The 24,171-nt window shown below is 41.5% G+C and overlaps 1 protein-coding gene across 1 annotated transcript in view; it reads right to left on the minus strand.

Annotated features, from left to right (window-relative positions):
- Positions 1-24,171, minus strand: part of BZW2 (basic leucine zipper and W2 domains 2) — a 40,403-nt gene that overhangs the window by 10,937 nt on the left and 5,295 nt on the right. Inside the window, exons 3-9 of the mRNA XM_074151098.1 lie at positions 19,678-19,854; positions 17,480-17,583; positions 16,000-16,065; positions 9,379-9,514; positions 6,266-6,375; positions 4,205-4,375; positions 3,571-3,717 (exon numbers count right to left, since the gene is read on the minus strand). Of these exons, the coding sequence (XP_074007199.1) occupies positions 3,571-3,717; positions 4,205-4,375; positions 6,266-6,375; positions 9,379-9,514; positions 16,000-16,065; positions 17,480-17,583; positions 19,678-19,854 (911 nt within the window). The remainder of the gene's footprint in view (positions 1-3,570; positions 3,718-4,204; positions 4,376-6,265; positions 6,376-9,378; positions 9,515-15,999; positions 16,066-17,479; positions 17,584-19,677; positions 19,855-24,171) is intronic.

The following is a 24,171-nucleotide window of genomic DNA, read 5'->3' on the forward strand; positions in this document are numbered from 1 at the left end:
ATCAGCTATTACTTTATAGACAGAGGGAGCAAGAAATGACAGCAACTGTAGTAAGAGCAGCCAGGCAGGCAGCCAGCATTAGTACTTTGGGAAGAACCTTCCTTACAAAGCACCTATGAGAAATTACCAGTGGTAGCTAACACTAGAAACTGAGTTTTTCCCCTTCTGGCAGGTACAGCCACATCTTTAGAAACAACGTCACTGTTTTGGTAAAAGCACTGCAAAACTCACGCAGGCTTTTGGGTAACAAGACTCCCTCTTTTTCCCCTTCCGGCCCTTGAAGCAGGGAGGCAGGGTAATATATACATTGCAGTTCATCCGTTTAACAGCATCAGCAGAACCCCCTCCCATCCAGAGCTCTGTGAAGTGCTGCTGTCTGTAAGCCGTAAGAAATTTATAAAAAATAAAAATACCTATCTTTTCGGTTTAGAAGTAAGATAACTTCGCTTTGCCACATCTGACTGATGCCCTTCGCATTCCTCGCTCACGCCTCAACTGGTACAGATTTATAATTATAAGTTTCAGTGGTGTCTAACTGACTAAGGAATCATAAAATAAGCTTCCTCTCATCGCCGGCTGAGCTCAGTGGCATTATTTTCCCTTTGCCTGGGGTTAGGGAGCGGCGGGTCAGCAGCTGCAGTGTCACAGAGCTCCCACCACAGCCCTTCCTGCAGAGCACATTGTCTGGAGGATTCTCCCCATCCACGGGGAACGTCTCTCCTCTGCGCCGGAGGTGGCCCAGGGGCCAAGCCCCAGTGTCATAGTGAGGTTACTGGGACAATGAAGAGCTTATCCTGTACGATTCAGGGTTTAAGAGCTTGCCCTGTCTTCTGATTTCAGCTCCTGCCAGTCCTGCCATGCAGCTGGCACACGTGGCATTTCCTGGTTCATGGCTGCCCACCACCTCCATTAGGAAGCCACCCATCCATTAAAGCTTGTTAAGGAACTGTAAACTAAGTCAATATTCTGTGCCTTGACACATCTCTTCAGGGGTCCCTCATGTACAGTTTACTAGAAGAAACCTACTAAATCCAAGAGTATCTGGTACCCAGATGTCAAAGCTCTGGGAACTGCGCTTTGTGAAAGTTATCTGTCAGGTACAGCCATACAAGAATAAATCACAGAATGGTTAGAGCTGGAAGGGACCCCAAAGATCATCCAGTTCCAAACCCCTTGCCATGGGCAGGGACACCTCCCACCAGACCAGGTTGCTCAGAGCCCCATCCAGCCTGGCCTTGAACACCTCCAGGGATGGGGCATCCACAGCTTCTCTGGGCAACTTGTTCCAACCACCTGGCATGTCCCATGTCCAGCAGTCATTTACATGCATCCCAACTCAAGCCACCAGAACGGAACAACTCCATGATTGCTTCAGGGCATGTGGGCACACAGGAGGGCACAGGAACTCGGCTCCATGTCACGCTGACAGTGTTAATCTGATTTCTGGAGTGGGCTCACACATTGGGGCAGCTGGGAGGCCACAGAGAGCAATCTGAGATCTGTCTCCACCTACCCAGAGAGGGAGGATGTGAAACAAACGCTACTTGTTTTTGAACACTGAAATATGAAGAAGCAGCTTAGGGAAGTTTGAATTCCTATTTCTACTGCTTCTTTTAAAATCTTACCTCTAAGTGCAAATAGTAAACGCCCCATACAAATTTGACCTCTGCTTTTAAAACGGTGGATGTAGCTAGAAAGACACCTATCTTCTATAAACAAGATGCTTGACCAAATTCAGTGGCATTACATACACGGCTGATGGCTTGGGTCAGTGAGATGCACAGGACTAAGCATGCAGTCAACAATATTTGTATAAAGCCAGCTATTTTTCTCTTTTCCCAGTGTTCAAATATTCCAAAAAGCGTTTGTTAATTTGCCCCGCAGTACTAGACAATAAATCTCAATGGATACTCTGTTACAGCTCAGAGAGATACCATCATTTTTTACATCAAAAGAACAAGAAAAACAATGTCTCTCCTCCTTCTGGAAACTATCTCGTCTTTCTACTGCCGTTTGGGTGACTTGAGAAGACTTCAAGGCATTCAATTTTACCATCAAAGACTACACAAGATCCCAAGCGACTACATTTCTAGGATGACTGACTGGAAAACCAAACTGAGATGAAAGGACAGCAGTAGCAGGAGCTAAACCAAAGTGGGAACTCCGAGTATGGAGAGGCACCCAATATGAAGAAGAAAGGTATTCAGATCAAGCTTAAGATCCATTTTACCATAAGGAATAAAGTACAGATTGCTTCTATCATAGGGCAAATCCGTGCAGCTCTGGCTACGAGGGAGTATTCTCTTGCTCATGGTTTATCAGCTTAAAAGGACTTATTCTGCTAAAAAGCCTCCTGCCGCTGTTCTCAGTGCAAGTGTCTTGTACAACACAATTCCTTCAGACTTGAGTGAGGAATACCAACCACAGCAATGACTCCCATGCATCTGCACTATTTTTAGGTTTGGGGTATTTTTCACAAAATACTGGGTTTTTGTACCAATATGCAACTGTGATACTGTAATCTGTCACCACTTAGCAAACTACAGCCCGTCTCTCTGTGCTTCCAGTTCTCTCATTCACAAGGACATACCTGGATCAGAGATTAACCACAATATACAACCATAGAATGGTTAGAGTTGGAAGGAACCTTAAAGATTGTCGAGTTCCAACCCCCCTGCCATGGGCAGGGACACCTCCCACCAGACCAGGTTGCTCAGAGCCCCATCCAGCCTGGCCTTGAACACCTCCAGGGATGGGGCATCCACAGCTTCTATGGACAACCTGTTTCAGTGTCTCACCCTCCTCACAGGAAAGAATTTCTTCCTAATCTCTAATTTAAATCTCCCCTCTTTCTGTTTAAAATTGTTACCCCTCGTCCTATGGCTCCACTCCCTGATAAAGAGCCCCTCCCCATCTCTCCTGTAGACCCCTTTAGGTACTGGAAGGGGCTATGAGGTCTCCCTGGAGCCTTCTCTTCTCCAGGCTGAACGACCCCAACTCTCCCAAGCCTATACAGTGCACATGCTCTCAAGCCCACTCCCGGGCTATTAGTTGACAAGTCTCTGAGTATCCAGCTCCCACAGTCAACATGGGCAACAACCGTGTCACAGGTGCTGAGCTCAGCAGCCCTGCCTGGATCTAAGCAGCCCTGTGCAAAGCCAGCACAGGTGCCACCTGACCGCGCTCCCAAAACTTCTTTGTTTCTGGCAAAGGCAGTTCCTGCAAGCTTACTACTCAGAGCTGAGTCTCAGCATTTGCTCAGCGCTGTCCCCAAAGCCAGGCAAGCTCTCAGGACCCGGCACAGTGAGGAAGGACAAGGCAGAGGGGGTCAGGCTGTGACCACCTCCGTTTGCCCTGGTTCTCTGCACTGTATGTCTCAGGGCACTCAATAATCTCAACCAGCTCCGTTTTTCATTCATTTGACTAAAGGAGAAGGGACTATACACAACGCTTGGTGTGCTCAGTGTCAGCCCTCAAAACTCTAAATCTCATGGATTTAAACAGGTAAAAACTTGACAGCTGTAGAACCTACTCCGTTAATTCACTTCCCCTCGTCACCCATGCACACACCTTTAGATGTTTGAGGGCTTGCTCTGCAACCAGCTCTTCTTTCTTGTTCCATTCCACGGCGTTCATGACACAGGTCCACAGGAGACCGATCACCGCCGGCTCTGGCAGCTCATTTCTTTTCATTTCTTCTTTTACATAAAGCACTACCTGGAGCAGGAAATAAACTGCTGTCTTAAGCAACACTCCAAATCAACCAGAAACAATGCTGACAAATACATTTACAAATCATTTAATCATTTACAAATAACATCATGGTATAGAAATAATAAGAAACAAAATTACAACAAGAATAATAAAAAGGAAGCATTTAGCATGTTTTTTATTTAGCAACATTACTATTACTTGACTACAAGTTTTGTCCCTCCCCTCCAACCTAACACTTAATGCAGTTAAATTAAATACATTCTCATCAAAACCAAAACCAAACCCCATAGTCAGCTCCACTTGCAAACCCAGAGGATGATTGGTTGCTTTAGTCTTAAGCACAGAGTGAATTCACGAATAAATTAAAATAATTTCCAGAAAAGCAAAGGAAATCTATGAGGTGCTCATATCTGTTCCTCTGCACTTACTGTTGATTTAAATCTTTGACTATTAATACATAAACAGAAGTTGTGAAAAAAAAACTCTTTACCTCTTTAATTGGGCATTCCTGAGAGAGACGTTCTTGTAGCTCTTTTTGAAGTTCTTTACGAGTCCCCAGTGACTGCTGGACTCTAAGGAAATCTGAGAGCTCTTTTAGACCTGCTTCAGTAAAATACTTGGCAAAATGGTCCACATTCTGCCGGTTGGCTGGAAATAGTTCCTAAAAAGACAGGAACGGTTCTCTGTTGAATAAATAACCAACTATGACTCCTGACAGAACAGAAGCAACATTTTTTAAGAATGAACAGTGGGAATCACCTGGTATTGCCATTAAAAAAACAAGTCAGTGCTTGTATTAACACCAGAAAAGTCAACACTTCGTTTATAATGTGGTGTTTTGTTATAATGGAGGGCAAAGCGATGGTCAATTACACAAAAACCTAACACCCTCTCTATAAATTCGTGAAGTGCACGAACCTATGAATAGCTGTGAGCTTAAGATGTCGCTCAAATCAGACCTCAGAGAAACTATACCTTTTCCACAGTCCAAGAGTCTTGTAGGGAAAGTACAAAGGAATAGATGGTAAAGCCATTATATGCAAAAGCACATTTATCATGCCCTCCCAGTGCATCCACACATTTACCTCTCCAGAAAAATACACTTCTCAATACACACATGGCCCAGGCATCCTGGCCCAAGGTCGCTGCTCTGCTGAGCAGTGATTACCACTAATGAATCACTTCATAAAAATCACAAAATCCACTTTGCGCTGTTAGCTCTAACTCCTGTAGGCATTTCTAATTCAAAGACATTGTCATTCTATGATTTATGAACGTCCAGCTACTTAGGAAAGTTAAAATTATTCTTAAAAATTGCTACAGCAAAGGCCCCATCTTGGCAAGGATTCAGTGGCATTTGTTTACCATCCAGCCCTTGCTGCCTAACAATGATTTGTGGGATGGATAGAACTTTTTTTACAAAGAAGCTAGAGACCCTCAATCTGTTTGCTTACCTAAAATGAGATTAAGAAGAAACTATCATGAAGGCAACTAAGCTCAGCAACACCATCTGATACTTCATAGTTCTTCAATATAGCAGCATAATGAGAGCCAACAGCTGAAAGCTTAAGTCAGTCAAGTTTGAAATAGAAATAAGATGCAGTTTGCTTTTTTCCCCTCTCTAATCAAAAGTGTAATTAGCCCATTTCCCAGCTTTATGGCAAATTATTTATGACTTGGACTCTTAAAATCAAATACAAATTGAAGAGATGAAGGGGTGTGGGTGGTTGCTTCACTTTTGAAATATTCTTGCCTAATCATAAATTATTGAGGTGGAAACAGGAAATACTGCTGAAATTCTCCGGGCAGCGCTACACAGGATGTAGCGCATTTGACTGGATTATCACAGCAGAAATCTTTTTGAGGATTACAAAAACCCTATTGATCTTCAGAAAGACACCGGGAGAGAAAAGCACATGACGCTGATGCATATTCATATATACTCTCTTTAAATACCTCAGGCCATTGCTGCAAACCCAGAACACAGGTTCTGAGTCCAAAGGCTGAAAGCCTTTCTGCATCGCTCCTACCAGGCCTGCTGTCATCACTCCAGGAGCATTTATGCTGCCCAGATGGCTGTTGCTGCAGAAAATTAGCTTACTGTGCTTTTGCTATACTATTTAAATGCTGTTGCTTTGGAAACTTATATTCTAATCATAACCCTTTGTACTTTATTTACTATTTACAAAACAAAACATATTTCCAAAAATAAAAGTCCTCACGCACAGTTGCTGGTGGTGTGTGTTTTGTTGGCAGTGGTTAGAAAAAAACCCACATTTAATTAATTCCCAAGCCCTTTATATACAGTATTGCAGAAGGCATTTAACTACAGGAAAAATAGAGACAGAATGTAAAAACATGTGATATTTAATATTCCTGAACTTGTATCAATGCTACAGCCATAACAATATTGCTGTGATCCATAATATTTAAAAAATACTAAGAAAGTCTGAGGGGAAGTTAACATGCTTACAGCAAACTGTCATCAGCATTTCATTTCCTTCTCTTTCCCATGGAGAGATAAGGATTATTGAAAATATATTGTACTTACTAGCAATCTCTTATCGAGGTTGGCTTTCCTTAAAGCAGAGGTAACAGAATTGGCATCTTTCTCTGCCATCCACGCTTTAAAAAGCTTTACAGCAAAAGAGGCTGCAATCCCTGTTTGAAAGAAAAAAAAAAAAAACAAACACAAAACCTGCTTCAGCAATTTTCAACATGAATTAGAGATGGCTTTAAGAATTACAAGGTTACAAAACAGTTACAAGAATATGGAATGAAAATACATTTATGACAACAGGACCAAACACGCAGAGCTGAAATGCTTGGTTTTTTAATTTAATTCAGTATTAATTTTCTGAAGTATGCTACATCACTTGAAAATCTTTTCATTCTGTACCGCTCGTCTGCATTCGATTGTTCAAAGATTTTTTTTGCAATTATTTTTTCTACCTCCCCCAATTTACCAACCAAGTCCAATGCAAAAGGAAAAATTATGCGTTAAATCAGTTAGGAAATGAAGGCACAAAATAATAAAGGGTAGTCAGGAATAAGAACTGAAAAAGCCCATCTCTTTAAAGGGCTTTTAAGCAAGTCCTGGAATAGGATTAAATAACTTTGCAATTTCAAGGTAACTGGTTGTACCCCGTCCTCCCAGGAGGCATTTAGTAGCTGGCAGAACCAGGCACAAATACTATTTTAAGTGGAAAAATTCCTTCCTCAAGGCACAGCTTAGTATTTTGCGCATTAAATCGAACAAACTGTACCTCCATTAGCTGTAGGTTTCCCAGGGGAGCTAAGAAACCATTAGCCCCGCACCTCCTATTTCCCCGTTTCCTAGAGCAGCAGCACCACCACGGCTCTGCCCCGGCTTCTCGGCTCCAAGTGACAAGTGCAGGGACCTGAAGGGTCTCAGAGATGGAGACCCAGCTCATCCTTGAGGAAGGTCCCCTGCAGGCCAGGTGGCTGTTTCACCTCCAAACAGTCCTGAAGCTCTGAGAGCTGAACAGGACCTACTGGTAGGAAGTAGTTTCATCATTCTCAGCCACTTTCTAGATAGACATCTATTCTTTTTATTTCTAGAATGCATTGACTAAATGAGTCATCAAACAACAGAAGAGATTATTCCCAGAGCAGCATGAACTTCATTAACATTCATTACAGATCTTGATTGTTATGACAGTTTTGGCAACCTTATTTCAAGATCCTTAGAGAAGTACCATATGGAACCACACATGCACAACGCCACGCCAAGAGAGGCCTACAAATACTACTTTGGGCTTCTTTTACGTGTTGTTCAGCAGGTTCTAAGTGAAACCAGAATGATGAAGAGATCATAAGTTCCGTGGGCACAGTAGTCAAGACTGACAAAGCCTGGTCAACCAACAGGGGTCCCAGGTGTAATGAACCTGCAAACACAGTTCAGCATCTCTGATGTGCCTATGAGTTCAATACCAACATCAAATGGAACTCTCTGGTCTCTGTCACCAAGCACTGCCCCCAATAAACACGTCCTAAACCCTTTTTCAAATTTCAGCTTAAATAACACAAGTTTTATGTCAGTACAAATATTAGTAGGAGGTTGTTCTAGGGCTTCGCTACCCGCATGTCAACTTCAGCCACTCATTTCATAGATTAACGCTGTCAGCTGCTCTTTATGTTTACACTGGTTTTTCAGCATGGGCAACAATAAGGGCATACTTAACCCTCATGAGGTTTCACCATAGCCTAGACCTTTCTCTGTCTTTGCTAGAATAACCCCAGCCATTCCCAAAAGACATTTTTTCCCATCTATACATCCTAGTAAAAGTAATGACAACACTGAAAAAGGGTAATCCTAAAATGAATTAGGTATTTGTCCTCAAACTTGATAGATCTATTAGCACAATCTATCCTCTCTCCCTTTCAGCCAACTCTTTGCCAATAATAATTGCCAAGCTGATCAACTCCCTCAGATCATTTTTTCCTCGTGTATTTTAACCTCCCTTGCCTGCAGCATTGTTTTTTGTAAATTAAAGAAAGTATCAAGTTTACTTTTATATGATCTGTTTTAAGTCTTGATCATTTTCCTGTTCTTCATTTATCTTCGCATCTTTAATTATTCTTGAACAGTGTCCCTGATTGAACAATCTTTTCCTTAAATGCTGACACATGTACATTTTTAGTATATATAAACAAAGAACCAAAAATATATGTAAGGTCCTGACAAAAGTTTAGCGCTCCTAGAAACGTAAGTTCATAACATAAATGGAATTTGTTCTAGGATGTGTACATAACAACTGTATTCCTAAAATGTTACATTTTAAATATAACAAATTACTTGAGTTTTGAAAATTTGAGTTTTCAGATGCCTCTTGTCTTCCCATAACTAGGACCAGACTTTGATGTAAAAACATTGCAGGCATTCTCCCTAAGACACGGATTAGCGCTTTTGTTTGAATTTTCTCCTGGTTTAATTCTGATTCTGAAAGCTGTGGGTGATGACAGAGCAAAGCTGCAGCTGTGGCTTTTCTTTCTGCAGCATTTAGGAAACAAATGTAATGGTTAGCATGCTGCAAACAAGAACGTGAAGTTAGAATACTTTTTTTTAAAAAAAAAAATAAAGTTAGAATACGTTTTAGCTAATATATAGCTCTTCAACAAAACCAAAATGATTTCAAGAAAACTGTTTAACACTGACAGTGCATTTACAATTATTCCAGGTAGTTGGTAACTGGCAGAGAAAGACATCGTTGAGCAAACATTTGGAAAATCAAGACTCTGAGGTAGATGGCTATAAATAACTAACAAAACGAAACCCCTCAATTAAAAAAAAAAAACAAGAAAGAAGTAATCTCACAAAGGCATTATACCCTAAGACTGAAAGAACAGTTACTCATCATATGGTAAATACAAGTCCATGGGAAAGCGTATCAATCACTGATCAATAACAGGTATCAAGGCAAAATGAGGGCTGGAATTATTCTTTTTATTTCTGCAATCTCCAGCTGGCTGGCACGTGTAGGTTTCACCAAGTACGTTGGCCATTGCTGTCTGTACACACTTCTGCTTTAAAATACTGATTTCTGTTGTGCAGTTACGGGTTTCCAAAATATAGAGTATGTTGCAAGAAAATACATCTCCGATTAAAGCTAACGTAAGAAAAAAGATCACATAGAAAATTACCTTCTTTGACTATATTGTCAGTGAAGAGACTTGTTAAGATTGTAGCAGGAAGAGTCCCGTTGGCTAACAGGATGCCAGAAAGCATCGCCAGCTTCGTCTGCTCCGTCTCAGTGAAGGCTTTAAGGAACAGCAGAAGCTGTGGGTCAGACAAGAGAAAAAAGTAAAAGATATATTTGAGTCACAGGCAATGATAACAGGTAGAGACAAATATTAGTAGACACTTTAATTTCTTATTTCTCAACCAGTCCCACTATAACTCATAGCAATCACGTCAAAATCTGTCCCGAAGCACGGCAGTGCTGTTTCACTGACCGCTTATAATTTCCCATTCCGTATGAACGCAAGCAAGTGGAATATGGCCTTGCTCATGGAAATAACACCCATTTTCTCCAAATGTATGTATACATGTGTGAAAATAAAAGTGCTTGCTAAAGGCTTGAGACCCACAGAAATTATGGGATCACGGACTGGCTGTGTTCAACAGGAGCCTGCCCATCCACTTCTTCTGACTTCGGGCTAAGCCCCACGCAGTCGCAGTTGATTTTCTATCTTACAAAAACTACTACTCGTATGAACAATAAAAGGATGAGAAAGTTTCCTGTTTTCCTTTTGGGGAAGGGAACACAGCACAATTACAATAGATTTTTCTATTGGCTAAAATAAGAAATATATTTCAAGTTCTGACAATCTTGATAAAGCTGACAAAGGAACAAAAGCTGCTTTAAGACCTCACCGTTTCCACTACTAATTACAAGAGGAAATAAATAGCTTGAGAAAAATTACAAATCCCACAATCTTAAGTAATATATTAATTACCTTTTAAAAGTCTAAAACCGGCGATTAAGTTGATTTTAAGTATCTTAATTTAATATGTTAAAATGAATGACTTGAAAGCATACTGATGAAGTATATTACACCTCTTTTCCTTTATATCAGGAAAAAAGCTGTGCAAAAAATGAGGTTTTGTCAATAGCATCACTGTTAACAATGATGTTTTCTTAACATGTTGTTAGCAATCATGATACGGGTGATGGCAAAAGGAGAGAGAGCACAGGGCAGCTTCATTCACTGCAAAAAGCTGCTGACTCCATCAGAAGCTAGCTTACAAATTTACCATCACCACAAAAAAAAAAAAAAAAAAAAATCAAAAAAGGGGAAAAAAAAGACCGCAGACATCCATTTCTAGAGTTACAAAGGAATTCTCTTTCCTCCTCCAGCTACCAGTGCTTTATTCACCCACCTTCTGCTGTCATGACACCCTTTTTGCTTCCCCAAATGAGCAATAGATGCAAGCAAAGCAGATCAGCTCATTCTGATGGAAATGTCCCACCCACCCCGGTTTCCAAATTAAGGTTATTTCTTAATTATCAAATCCTACCCATAACAAAGGGACAGGCTCTCACACGTCCCTCTGCTTGTTTGTCACCATGGCCAGTGAGAGCTCTTCCCCAAAATATCTCAGCAGCTTTTCACTGACTGCAAAGCTTTCTCAATGTACTGACATTTAAAAAAATTCAGATAACTAACAAAGTTATTAAAAATCGTGCAGTGTTTTATGAATAGCTCTGCTCTGTGTCAGTGAACAGAACCGATAAAAAACCTCATTCATACGATAGTACTTTACATAATAACATCACTTTTCAATTACAGCTTGCACAGACCTGAATGATTCAGCCCCAGACTAATCATTTGGCTGAAGCCCCACTTCAAAAAAAAACTCAAACAAATGATTGCAACATGCAGTTTTAGCTTAAAAGAAAAAATTATGAAACTATAAAATCTCAAGGTGTAACTTTATTTCAGCAAACTGTGACTCACAACCAAAAAATGCAGGAAAATTTGGGATGCAGATGAATGGAATTATTATTTCTAAACATATGGATGAGAAACAAATGGTGTGTTGTATTCCCAAATGCAGCAATTAACTGGTATATATAATAGTGCAGGTAATGGAACTCCAGGGCCACAGTTAATGGGAAGAATGAAAACATTTTTACAGGATTTCAATATAAGCCTAGTGTAAAATGGAGGCCTGGAGGTTTAAACCTTTCCTTATACAAGCTTTACCAACAATACTGTACCAAAATGAGATCTGCACAAGCAAAAAATCAGAATTAGAGCTCTTGTTCTTTACTGATAAGTACGGAGACTGTTAACAAAGAGGACGGAGCTTTATTTCTGTGTAGCCTACTTAGCTCTTTTTCCTTCTGCTCCCATATAAGCAGAAGATGAGGATTTTGATTAGAAAGTGGCAACACTGACTACTTTAACATGACAGACCAGGTTTTGACATACTTCTGAGCTGGAACCTCCCTTGGGTTTTGTCAGTAATGAGTAGATCATGAACGGTTATACCCCTTCACGTCAGATTTGAGTCATGAAAGCACCAACAGTGGGAAATCCAGATGCAAAACCAGAGTTAAGCAGCCCAAGGTGGAAAAGGATGCTAAGGGAAGGGCATCCAAATACTTATCAACTCTTGTTCAAATGCTTTGGAAGCTCTGAAATCGCCCATCTATGAAGTTCACAGCCTCACCCTCTTCCCTCTCCTTCAAAATATGGTTCTTGGAAGTCTCTTAGTATGAATCTGAATTACAGTGTTGAACTGTACCCCACTGCGGTATGTTTTGAGCAGGAACCTTGTCTTCTACACGTCTCTCCCCACCCCAAGTACTGTTGGTGCTACGAACATATTTTTTGTTTTACTCTTTTTTTGAAAAGCACCTCAAACTCATACATGTCATTTTCTGCTGTTCAAGGATGTTATTCTATACTTTCAAGCACTTGTGAAACACGGTCTAATTTCGGGAGAAGCTGGGTGATAAGAAGAATCAAACCCTTTCAGAAACCCACTTAACCATCGAGAAGAACAAAACATTCAGTTCAGAGCTGTTGTTTCAGATTTTTACTGCCAATTACTTTAGGGGCTCTTCTTTTACCATCGCTATTACAAACCTCAGCAGGGAAGTCACAAAATGTCCAAGTCACTTCAGAATAGCACCAAACTACACCACCCACAGAACGTTCTCCAAGCTGATGCTTAGCCAAGGACTGGCATTACTGCTTTTGTTAGATACAGACTGATTCCAGGCATAAAATGCACAGTTCTGGCTCAGAATTTTGGATTTCTATCATAGCTATAAGAACTCCCACCTATTTAAGTGGGAGTTCAGAATGCCTAATAAGCACAAGACCAGACCTAATGTGTTGTTCCATGCTATTTTTGTCTTTAAAGAAAAAGTCTTTTAGGCACAAATTGTGGGCAGAAAAGATACGCACAAACAAAGATAGGCAAGCAACATTGAAAAGCTTCTGCTCTCTTGTGATCTGGAAAACTTAATAGCGAAAATTAAGGAATTTTATCCACACACAGGGAGGGTGGTGTCGTTTTATATCTTCATTATCTGAAGTGGTCTGTTGCTTTAGCATCTGACAGCTTGTCACATCTGTAGACAATCAGCCATGGAGAAGGCAGCCAACGTAACAACAGATACCCGCTGACTGGTTCTGTGCTTCTATTTAGCTGACTTAAAGCATCTCTGTTTACGCCCCATTTGATCTCAGAATGTTTGTCTCTTCTTATTTCATAATTCCCAACTTGACTTAAGGTTCTTTCATTAGGAAAACAAGAACACGAACAAGGGACCTCCCAGCACTTCAGACATCCTCATATGACTCAGCAATATTTACCGCTGTTAAGACCAAAAACATACGTCATTCCCAAGTTTGATAAAAAAAAAAACAACTATATATAGAATGTGACCTAAACACACACACTTATATAGACATATAAGATATATTGCATTCTTCATCTACTGAACAGAAATACGTCTGTAAGAAAGATGAACACATTCGGAACAGAGAATTTTGCTGAAATTATTGCAAAATGTTGTCGTAAGTTAATGCTGGGATACTGGGCAGTGGTCATATGAACTTAAGCTGCTTATATCAGAATCAACAAGTGAGAAATGCACTTAAATATCTTCCTCTTCTGTTGAAATTGCTTGCACAAAATTATTTACATGTAAAAATTCAGATGTACAGTTTGCTTATGTCACTAGAAGAAAGAATAACTGGCAATTTTGTAGGGAGAGAGTTAAGAAAAAACTTTTGAAAGCTAGAAGCAGACAAAAACCGGAAAGGTGCTGGGAAATGGTAATGTCCTAATGATAAAATTATGAACTAGAAGACATAAAGCAAATACTTGTACAAATACTGCCATTTAAGACAATCTCTCTTGACAGAGAAGTCCCATGGACACCATCTGCTTCTTTAGAGTGAAACTGGTGGTATTGCCTTGGTTTTTTTAGCATGACTTTTCCCACGAGAAGAGCTAATTTCCCCCCCCAAGTGCTCTGGCTGCCCAATGAACCTGCCAGAAAAATCACTTTCATTGCTGGGACAGTGACCCATGAAACATGAAGGAGTCGCTGTCTTGCTTTTCGAACTACTGACTAACTGCAGCAGTCTTTGAACTGCTAAATCTTGCAGAAACGCCTTCTAGAAATCATAGAATCGCGTAGGTTGGAAGGGATCTTTAAGATCATCAGGTCCAACCATCAACCTAACACTGACAAAAACCACCACTAAACCATATCGCTAAGCACCATGTCTACCTGTTTTTTAAATACCTCCAGGGATGGTGATACTAATACTACGAATAATACTAATGTATCTATCTTCTGACCCTCTGTGAGCAGCTGCTCTCATGCAAGTTACTGTATACGGGGATTAAAGCATTAAATAGTTAAAAAACCTAGCAGCATCCTCAAGGAGAAGACTTGGTGGGTTCACACAAGCAGGGGGAGGGAGAAGGTAAGCAAAAAGCATCTACACAAGCCCAAACTTTCACAACCACCTTCCCAGCTTCTAATAAAGAGCATTAACTGAGGAAGAGAGCACACCCAGCACCCACACCAAGATTCACACCAGAGGTAAGGGTGGTGATGGAAGGGCAGATGGAAAAGTTACCCCCCAGCCTAGGACCACTATGCAAACCTCCACCTTGTGATCGTGATACAATCTGACACCGAAAACTATAAAAAAAGATGGACATAAAATCGAGATTTGCAGACTGCAAGGTGAAGAAGCCCATTCTGACCCCGTGCTGCCAAGGCTACGATGCCTCCAACGCTTTTAAACGAGCAACATGACTCCAGTCCCACTGTACCTCAAATTATTCGCATCCTCTCAAGCTAGCTTGTTCCTCAGCTAGAGAGTCAAATTATTATACATTAAGCATAGTCTCATCTGGTTATTAAGTATGCAAAGTGAATTCTTAGAAACTTAAAAGGATTCAAACCCAAGCACGATACAGAAGAGAGAGGAGGCGGCTTGAATTGACACGGCAATTGCTTAATATGCAGAACACTCTCTGAAACTTGAATGCTATGAGTCAGCGCTTCTCATGTCCATGATTATAGTAATTAACAGCAAGAACATTAGATTTGTGTGGGGAGAGAGGTAAATTTAGGTCTTTAGAATGATGTACTGAGCAATCAGCATCAGTTAATAGGCATGCTGGCCACAAGCGCAAAAATAATTTCCTATATGAGCAAGAATGTAAAAATCGGAGCCAAATTTATCAGAGCCACGAGAGGTGGTGGCGAGGCATCATGCTCCAGACTTACCCTCACTTGACCCTTGGAGCAATCTTGCTACTGCTTAAATAATATGGAAACACACTTTTACTTTTTAACAAACGCATTTTAGTCAGAGGACAGGTTTTGCCATTATCAGGGTGCATGTTAACCTACAGCACAGCACAGCCTCTATCACTTAGGCATTAGAAAAAGATATTTACATCTGTTACTAGGAACTCAAAACAGACAAAATAAATCTGTATTTTGTTTTTCAAAAATTTCTACCCAGGTTTCTCCTGTCTCCTTAGAATTCAGGATCACACAACAAAAGAGTTTCCACAAATATCCACCACAGTCTAATCTGCAAATCCTAAGCGCTCAGTGGTGATGACTTTCTCTTGCACATATCTATGCCCTCAAATACAAAAACTCGTGGTTAGGATTCATTCCACAATTCAGGAGTAGTTTAATACTCATACATCAACAGTTATTAAGCATTGGAAGAAGCTGCCCAGGGAAGTGGAATCGTCATCCCTGGAGGTATTTAAAAGATGGGTAGACGTGGTGCTGAGGGACATGGTTTAGTGATGTTTTTTCTCAGTGTTGGGTTGATGGTTGATGGATGATCTGAAAGGTCCCTTCCAACCTCGGCAATTCTATGATTCTATGACACCCTGCACAGAAGACTTGTATATATTCTATGGAAGAAAACCACCAAGAGAGCTGTTCTGTTAGCAGGACAGTAACACTACTCCTCGTTAAGAACTATACCCCAAAGCATATCGAAGTTCTGCACAGAAAAGCCTGGGATAAAAAGGCAACCGAAGGAAGCATTAATCCAAAATTACTCTACAAGTGCTGCCAGCAGTGTTCCCACAGACCTAAATTCGCAGACGAAAGTTGCCACCTCTAGATTCCATCCTCTTTTCCAGTAGAGCTAAATAAAATACATAACAGTGCCGCACTTGTACAAATACAATTATATTAGACATTGGGTAAAAAATATTAACGCTCAAGAGGAGACTGCCACCAACATTACCTTTTTGATTTCATCTTCAAATGCTTTCTCCAGGTATTTGTATCTCCTGATAAGTTTATTGAAGACCTAAAGATAAACACAGATTAACTTAAAACAATATAAGAAGCAGCCATCTTTCTTTACAAAAAAGGCAAGGGGAAACAAGACTGACACTACTGAATCCATAAAGACTATATTTCACAAATCCATGATAAGATGATTCTTTTTCTTTTTATTATATCCACAACAGAAAAGAAAAATTAGGAAGCACTGGTGGCTGCTGACACTCTACTATTCCACTGCACAGTTTTCCTTTAGACACTGTTTCCAGGAAATAAGCAGCCAGCGGAATGATATCTCTGCAGTTATCTGATATTTCTGCAGTTATCTTAAATCATAGAATCATAGAATGGTTAGAGTTGGAAGGGACCTTAAAGATCATCGAGTTCCAACCCCCCTGCCATGGGCAGGGACACCTCCACTAGATATAATGGTTTGATAATATATAAATACTAAAATCCAGGAAGACAGAATCACCACAAGATATATTGACTCCCCTTCCAGAAATAAGTATATTTCACTTGTTCAGATTATCAAAGATGTGTTTTCAGAGGAGCTTTCTGCTATTTAGCAAAGTCTTGTTACTGATGCAGATTCTGATCCCAGCACCCTTTAAATCAACCGTGCACCTTTTCAGCAATTTACCATTCTCAACACCTTAGCAGGGACAGTGACTTCTATGCTTTCAGTTACTGTCTCCAGCACCCCAATAATAACTAGTTCTTTAAAAAGATAAATATGTTACTCAACTAACAATAGGACTTTTGACACACGAGTGTCTCAATGGCATTGCATTTTTATGCAATACTACTTGTATCCAAAATTGCATGGTGGCTTTGAACTCTCAATAGAATTCTTACTGTACTTTCTCATATAATATTATCTTCCATTAAGGAGTTATGCAAATTAGCTTCTCTTCAGTAATGTTTTAGGCTTCACCGCTTATTTGTGCAAATTTCACATAAGCCTATTTGTGCAAGCCTTATTCCTGCAAACAGAAACTATATATCACATACGTAGGAGAAAAAGAAAGCTCTTGGAGTATTTGGCCAATTCCTAACTAGTTATACAACTAAAGGTTGGAGGCGTGAGCTTTATGTTTTTTGTCATTCATATACTTCATGCATTTCTAAAAATACGTTCATACAAATCTTTCAGGGTGAATACAGAAAAGGTCAACAAAAATAATAAGGATGGAGTCTAAAAACATACTGGACCAACAGCAGACTGAAAAAAAACTGTGTCTCTGAGCTGTGACCAGACTATCCTAGACGTCCTGTTTTTTTACCTAAAATGGAGAGGTTAGGGCAGATTACTGGTTAACTGGATTTTCAGTTGCCCTCTAAGTAGCCTATTACAGCCCAGACAGTCTGCAGATGTTCCACTATAATCCCTTTTGAGACATGAAAGGAAAGCAGGAATCAACCACGCCTGGACTGACCTGAGCGTAATTTCGGATGGCATCATGATCTTCATCTGCGAAAAATACACAGTGGTTGGTCATCTTGGTCTTGTCATTGTCATCTATGCGTGTGCCTCCCGGAGCTAGAAGAAAGCAAGAAACAATTTCTCACTTTAGAATGTTCTCTAATTATAAGATTTAATAAGCCTTATGTTAGTATCACTTAAGCAAAAGGCAAGGGTAAGAGCAAGCAGAGGGGAACTGAGAGAGACAGAGCTGTGTGAGGCTGTGGTGGCACCTGACAGAAAGGACAGCTGGCCCATATGCACCTTAGATCATACAGACCTCACGAGACTGAGACATTCAGGTCAAACTAAAGAGTCTCAGCTGTTTTTGAGAGCACTGAGTGTGATCCAATAAGCATGGCTTGGAGCATAACCCTCGTGCATACTTTAACTACTTACTTCAATGTAAATCCTTTCCAAAGAGAAAAGTATTAGCACTCTCTTACTAATTTGAGGACTTGGAACATTTGATATCCTTGGAACAATGGTCTCCTGAGGTGCATTAAAAAAAGCATGGCCAGCAGGTCGAGGGAGGTCATCCTCCCCCTCTACTCTGCCCTGGTGAGGCCCCATCTGGAGCACTGTGTCCAGTTCTGAACTGCTCCCCAGTTCAAGAAGGACAGGGAACTGCTGGAAAGAGTCCAGCGGAGGCTACGAAGACGATCAGAGGACTGGAGCACCTCTCTGATGAGGAAAGGCTGAGGGACCTGGGTCTGTTTAGCCTGGAGAAGAGAAGACTGAGAAGGGATTGCATCAATATTTATAAATATCTAAAGGGCAGGTGTCAAGAGGATGGGGTCAGGCTCTTCTCAGTGGTGCCTGGTGACAAGACAAGGGACAACAGGCACAAACTGGAACACAGAAGTTCCATCTCAATATGAGGAAAAACTTCTTTACTTTGAAGGTGACAGAGCCCTGGAACAGGCTGCCCGGAGAGGTGGTGGACTCTCTTTCTCTGGAGATATTCAAAACCTGCCTGGATGAGTTCCTGTCCAACCTGCTCTGGGTGACCCCGCTTTGGCAGGGAGGTTGGACTAGATGATCTCCAGAGGTCCTTTCCAACCCCTGTGATTCTGTGTGATCTCCCTAACCCCTCTAATGCCCATGTAAACATTCAAAGCACCGCTGCAAAAGTTTTCTCACAGCTTATTTTGTTGAGAGCTTTTTTCCTAGATATTTCCGCTGGCTTTTGTTTCCTGCCTTACCTCAAGCCTTACAAAAACATCTTTTATTCTTACATACCAAAGAGCAGGAAGCAGGAATCAAATGAATATGACCAGTAAAAAGAGCCAACTTATTCAAAACACAGAGGAAGGCGAAAGGTATTTTTTTGCCCGTGCTGTCAGTGATTCCTGGGAGAAATGCCACATGAACATCCACTAAGCACTTCTCATTACCCTTCACTTCTCCTCTTAGCTAGCCTTTGTTGTGATGTCTACTAAGCAAGCTTTGCAACAGCTAATAACCTGGAGTGCTGTATACACCTTTTCACACTAATAAATTCTGCTGTTTCCCCTAATTAGCGTCTCTCATTTTCTTTGCTGCTGCATTTATATGCTCTTTCACCTCAGACTGAAGGCTTCTCATAGAACCATAGAATTGCCGAGGTTGAAAGGGACCTTTCAGATCATCCAGTCCAACCATCAACCCAACACTGACAAAAACCATGACTAAACCATATCTCTAAGCACTATGTCTACCCGTCTTTTAAATACCTCCAGGGATGGTGACTCAACCCCTTCCCTGGGCAGCCCATTCCAATGCTTAATAACCCTCTCAGTGTAAAAATTTTTTCCTAACATCAAGTCTAAACCTCCCCTGGTGCAGCTTGAGGCCATTTCCTCTTGTCCTATTGTCTGTAACTTGGGAGAAGAGGCCGACCCCCATGTCTCTAAAACCTCCTTTCAGGTAGCTGTAGACAGTGATAAGGTCTCCCCTCAGCCTCCTTTTCTTCAGACTAAACAATATGCATTTTTTCTCATATTTGCAGAATTCCTCACACAATCAAATGCCTGCATAGTACTTCACTACAACCAATGAACAATTTTATGATACCAGATCCAAGAAGTATCCAGATAAGTGAAACAGTAATACAGTTAATAGTTTCCACTTTGGAAGGGAAGACAGCATCTTAAAAGAAGCAAGGCTGATCCTCAAAACTCTGCAGTTTACCTAGCATGCTGCCAGCTACCAAAATATCAAAGAGCGTGTCAGCATAGCGGCGATAATCCAGCCGTGAGCCAGTTGCATCCAGAAACTTGGCTATAGCCTCCAGGTCATTCCCAGCTTCATTGAGGCCTTGGACAATCGTATCCCTGAAGACTGTGGGTTCAAATTTCTCCTTTTCATCTGGAACAGAGATAAAGGCAAAGGGGAGAGCGCGTCAGTTTGAAACTTTCTGTTTAAAATCCCCTACCAGCCAGCAATTGAAATGACCGTGGCACCTATTCTTCCCCTTCTGTCAATGCACCAAGAGTTAGTTTGTTTGGCTTTTACTATCTGTGGAAATTTTGTAGTGTTTACCCTTGCTTCCATCTCCTCCTCAACCCTCCAAAATACCAAAACACATAGAAACATACAGGAATAAGCAAATAAAAGGGAAGAAAAGCAACTATTGAAATTGTTTTCAAACTTCATACTCTTGCTTCTCTTGTTGAAGCTGTTATTGAATGTGCATATCCGTATGCATTGCTAAATCTGATGGCAGAATAAAGGGTATGTCAGTTATGTGTAAACAATCTCGCTGTAGGAACGCTTCATTTCTTGATACTTTTCTTTAAATACCTATGGTTGCATATCTAAAGTGTTTTCAAAAAGACAAGTCTTCAGGAAAAGAAGAGATCGAGGTATTCATAGAAATACTTTTTATGTAAACGTTTAGGACCCTGCCACGTGGCGTAACCGAGAATTTATCTGTCGTGTTCACAGACCTAAGCAGCACTAGGAACACAGAAACGCAGCGCTCGCATCACATTTTCTACAGCCGTCCCTGCTTGAACTCAATTAAGGTACCGTCTGACCCCCAGACAAGGTCCCTGTGTCCAGGCCATTCCCCGCAGCAGATGTAACTGCAAACTCCAGACAAAGCCAGATGGATTTACCCGTACCTCCCGCTGCTTTTTCTTGCAGGCTGTTAACAGCTTACCAGGGGCTTGAAGCTTCTTAGCAAAGCAAGACCTGACTTTATACAAGGGCACAGATAAAATGCTTGTTACCATCAAAATAATGCTGAACTTCATCAACGCAACCGCGAGCTGTTCTGTGACACCCAAAAACCAAACCAAAGTTTCTCATCACCCGCTGACACAAATGTTGATACAAGTTCTTTAAAAAACTCTGCACGTATTACAACCAGAAGATAAATCCCGGGATTTTAGTTACTGAGATGAATGAGGCTTGGTAAAATTCCTGTCTAAAGGTGTGCAGACTGAAACGTGCCAGCTGCAACCCTCGCAGGCTTTTTTGGGAGAAGAGGTTCTAGATATTACCCATCCTTTAGTTGAAGGATTCCTTTCTCTGAGACTCACAGGGCAGCTTTTTATCCCAAATATTATCCACAAGACCTTGGCTTACATTAGCCTTTCTTCCCCTAATCTCTTTCCTCTGGCCATATTAGCCTTAGGGCAATTAAATAACTATTTTACACACAATGCCTACTTTTCTCAGCGTTAGTATTTCTAATACGTTGCTCTCTCTTCTTATTCCCTTGCATGCGCTTGGCATGTGCTCATTCTACCGTCTTCAGTGCATCACTTGCATTTTCTCTCTCACTTTCAATGCATTCCCTTCCCCCATAACAATTGTACCCAAAAAGCACAAGTCCCTCCTGCTCAGTGTCCCAGGCCACCGGGAAGCTCAGGGGTCCAGTCAACCCTTCCAGCACGCAGCAACAGCAGCTCCAGGGCTGTCCATCAAGTGTTCAGCCGCACTGGAAAAATGAGACACCACCTTATTTTCCAGAAATCCCCTGCTATGCCAAGCTTTTAGTGGCTCGTTAACTCTGTTACCTATCTCCAATGTGAAGGATGGGATGTGCTGCCCCATCCTCCAAAGCTGACCTCCTCAGACCAAAGCTGAGGATTACCCAGCTCCGTGGATACCCACATACATATGGCACCACGATTGTGTGCATCGCTCCTGCAACCACCTGCTCCCAACCCCAGCTGGTCCTGAAGCCACGCACACAATCCTAGGGCCAACCTACCATCTCCCCTACCACACTCTCGGCATCCAAACTACTCAATACACCCCTTCTCTGAACTGCAAGTGACTTCTTCCCAGGCTTTTACTTCACCCCAGACCTTGGAGATATTCAGGCTTTCAGTTGTGTTACTTGACTTTCTGCTGTGATCACAGAATCACAGAATTGTAGGCTCTGGAAGGGACCCTCAGAGATTATTTAGTCCAACCCCCTGCCAGAGCAAGGTCACCCAGAGAAGGTTAGACAGGAACTCATCCAGGCAGGTTTTGAATGTCTCCAGAGAAAGAGACTCCACCACCTCTCTGGGCAGCCTGTTCCAGGGCTCTGTCACCTTCAAAGTAAAGAAGTTTTTCCTCATATTGAGATGGAACTTCCTGTGTTCCAGTTTGTGCCCGTTGCCCCTTGTCCTGTCACCAGGCACCACTGAAGAGACCCTGACCCCATCCTCTTGACACCTGCCCTTTAGATATTGATAAGCATTGATGAAATCCCTTCTCAGTCTTCTCTTCTCCAGGCTGAACAGATCCAGGTCTCTCAGCCTTTCCTCATCAGAGAGATGCTTCAGTCCCTTGATCATCTTCCTAGCCCTCCTCCTTCCAGCAGTTCCTTGTCCTTCTTGAACTGGGGAGCAGTTCAGAACTGGACACAGTGCTCCAGATGGAGCCTCACCAGGGCAGAGCAGAGGACTGATGAAGATGTGGAGTTCGCCTTTTGAGTAACCATCTTGAGTTTCCACAGGACATGCCTGTGGGGGACAAATCAGAGAGGGTTGAGTGGGGCAACTGAAGGACCGTGCCTTTGCTCTGGGGAAATGCCCACAGAGAAATATTACTGGACTCTGACTGGTTACCAAATACTCAGTTACAGCTCTCTTCCGACTTGGAAGTACTAAACCAACACAAAGCAAGCAACAAACCAACCAAACTACAACCAAACAAGCCTTTTACTGAAGTAAGTGTAAGTACTTCCCTATGTGTACTTCAGGCAGTTTTATTTGCGCTTAAGAAACCCAGCTCCACCCATAAACAAGTATCTGAGTATAATTGTTCTCTTTTGGGTTACCAAGTATAACATTTGCAGGGGAAAAAAAAAAAAAAAAGAAAAAAGCTTGATGACTCATTAACCACTAAAAAGACAGAGTTCTCTTAAGAGATGAGTTGAAAAAGTAAAATAGCATTATTTTTTAAACTGTATTTTGTTTAAAAATTTAAGATGCTCACGTCTAAACCGAAAGGTGTTCCATGCTTGGTATCATGGGTACAGAGTGCTCAGTACAAATACTAACACCACAATTAATATTTCTTAGCTATTTTAAAGATTCTTCTCCTGCCCCAGAAGCTCTCCTCTCATCTGGAGCACGCTGCTATTTTCTAGTCTGTCACAACCTAAAAATTTACCCAGGAAGAGGAGGTAAACTCACTGCAGGAAACATGATTTAGAATCTTATTGAATCATTTTCCTACCAAGCTAATGCGCCGAAAAGGAATATGCTGATGTAGTGCAGCAGGGTGAGTAAGAAGCCATCACCCAGAAGCGGTGACAGTAACGTTGAGCTGTGGAGTACTTAATTACTGACCCAGCAGAGCTTCAATCAGGGGGAGCGGAGGCAGGCGTAGTTTGCAGATGTGGTGCGTACAATACCCCAGGCAGCAGCACTGCACACAGCTTTTCACTTGCATCGTGTTCCCAGATCCTTATTTCCTTTCTTTTGCTTCTAAGGAAATCACAAAGCACACTTATGCCTCCCCTCCTTGAGAATTAATCTTAACTCTTAAACGGAAGGCCCACAATTATATCTCTGTGGAAGAAAAACGAGAAGCCCTCTTTGCCCCCCTCCTGACTTCACGTTAGCAGAAAGGTGTTAATACTGACTTTTTACTAGATAATTTCCATTCTGAAAGTCGTATGCGTTATTTAGCTTAGCTTCTTTTTATGCTGTGATTTACCTTTTCGCACCAGTTTTTTAGCAGATATAGAGATAACATAGAGATATTAACTCTATGGTATCTATACCGTGGGGAACAAACCTGGGTCTCAGGTGTTGCCCATCAGCTTACGTTAACCAATACGCACAGTTTGCTCCTGTTAATGCTTCAGAAGCTTTCTGCCCTGTAGGTGTTTGTCAACTGTTTGGATCACATACATTTTCTTTATTTCCTACTGACATTTTTGCTACTCCTACTTCTTCCTCTTCCATTTCAGAAGACGCAAAGGCATGGATTGGCATACGTGCAAGTACGGCACAGGCAACACAATCCACGTTCCACGTATCCGCACCACAAGCACAAATCCCAGCCAGATGCCAACTACTGCTAAACCTCAGCAAAAAAACCCAGTATTTAACAGGTACAGAGATTATACTAAGAACTAACCAAACTGCTTCCTTTGCCCAGGTTGCTAAAAACTTGATATGGAACTGTGAGATGCCTCCTTCCCTCAGGAGGTTCTTCCCTCTACAACATCAT

Source organism: Numenius arquata, chromosome 7 (genome assembly GCF_964106895.1).
Source record: "Numenius arquata chromosome 7, bNumArq3.hap1.1, whole genome shotgun sequence".
NCBI classification, from domain to species: domain Eukaryota; kingdom Metazoa; phylum Chordata; class Aves; order Charadriiformes; family Scolopacidae; genus Numenius; species Numenius arquata.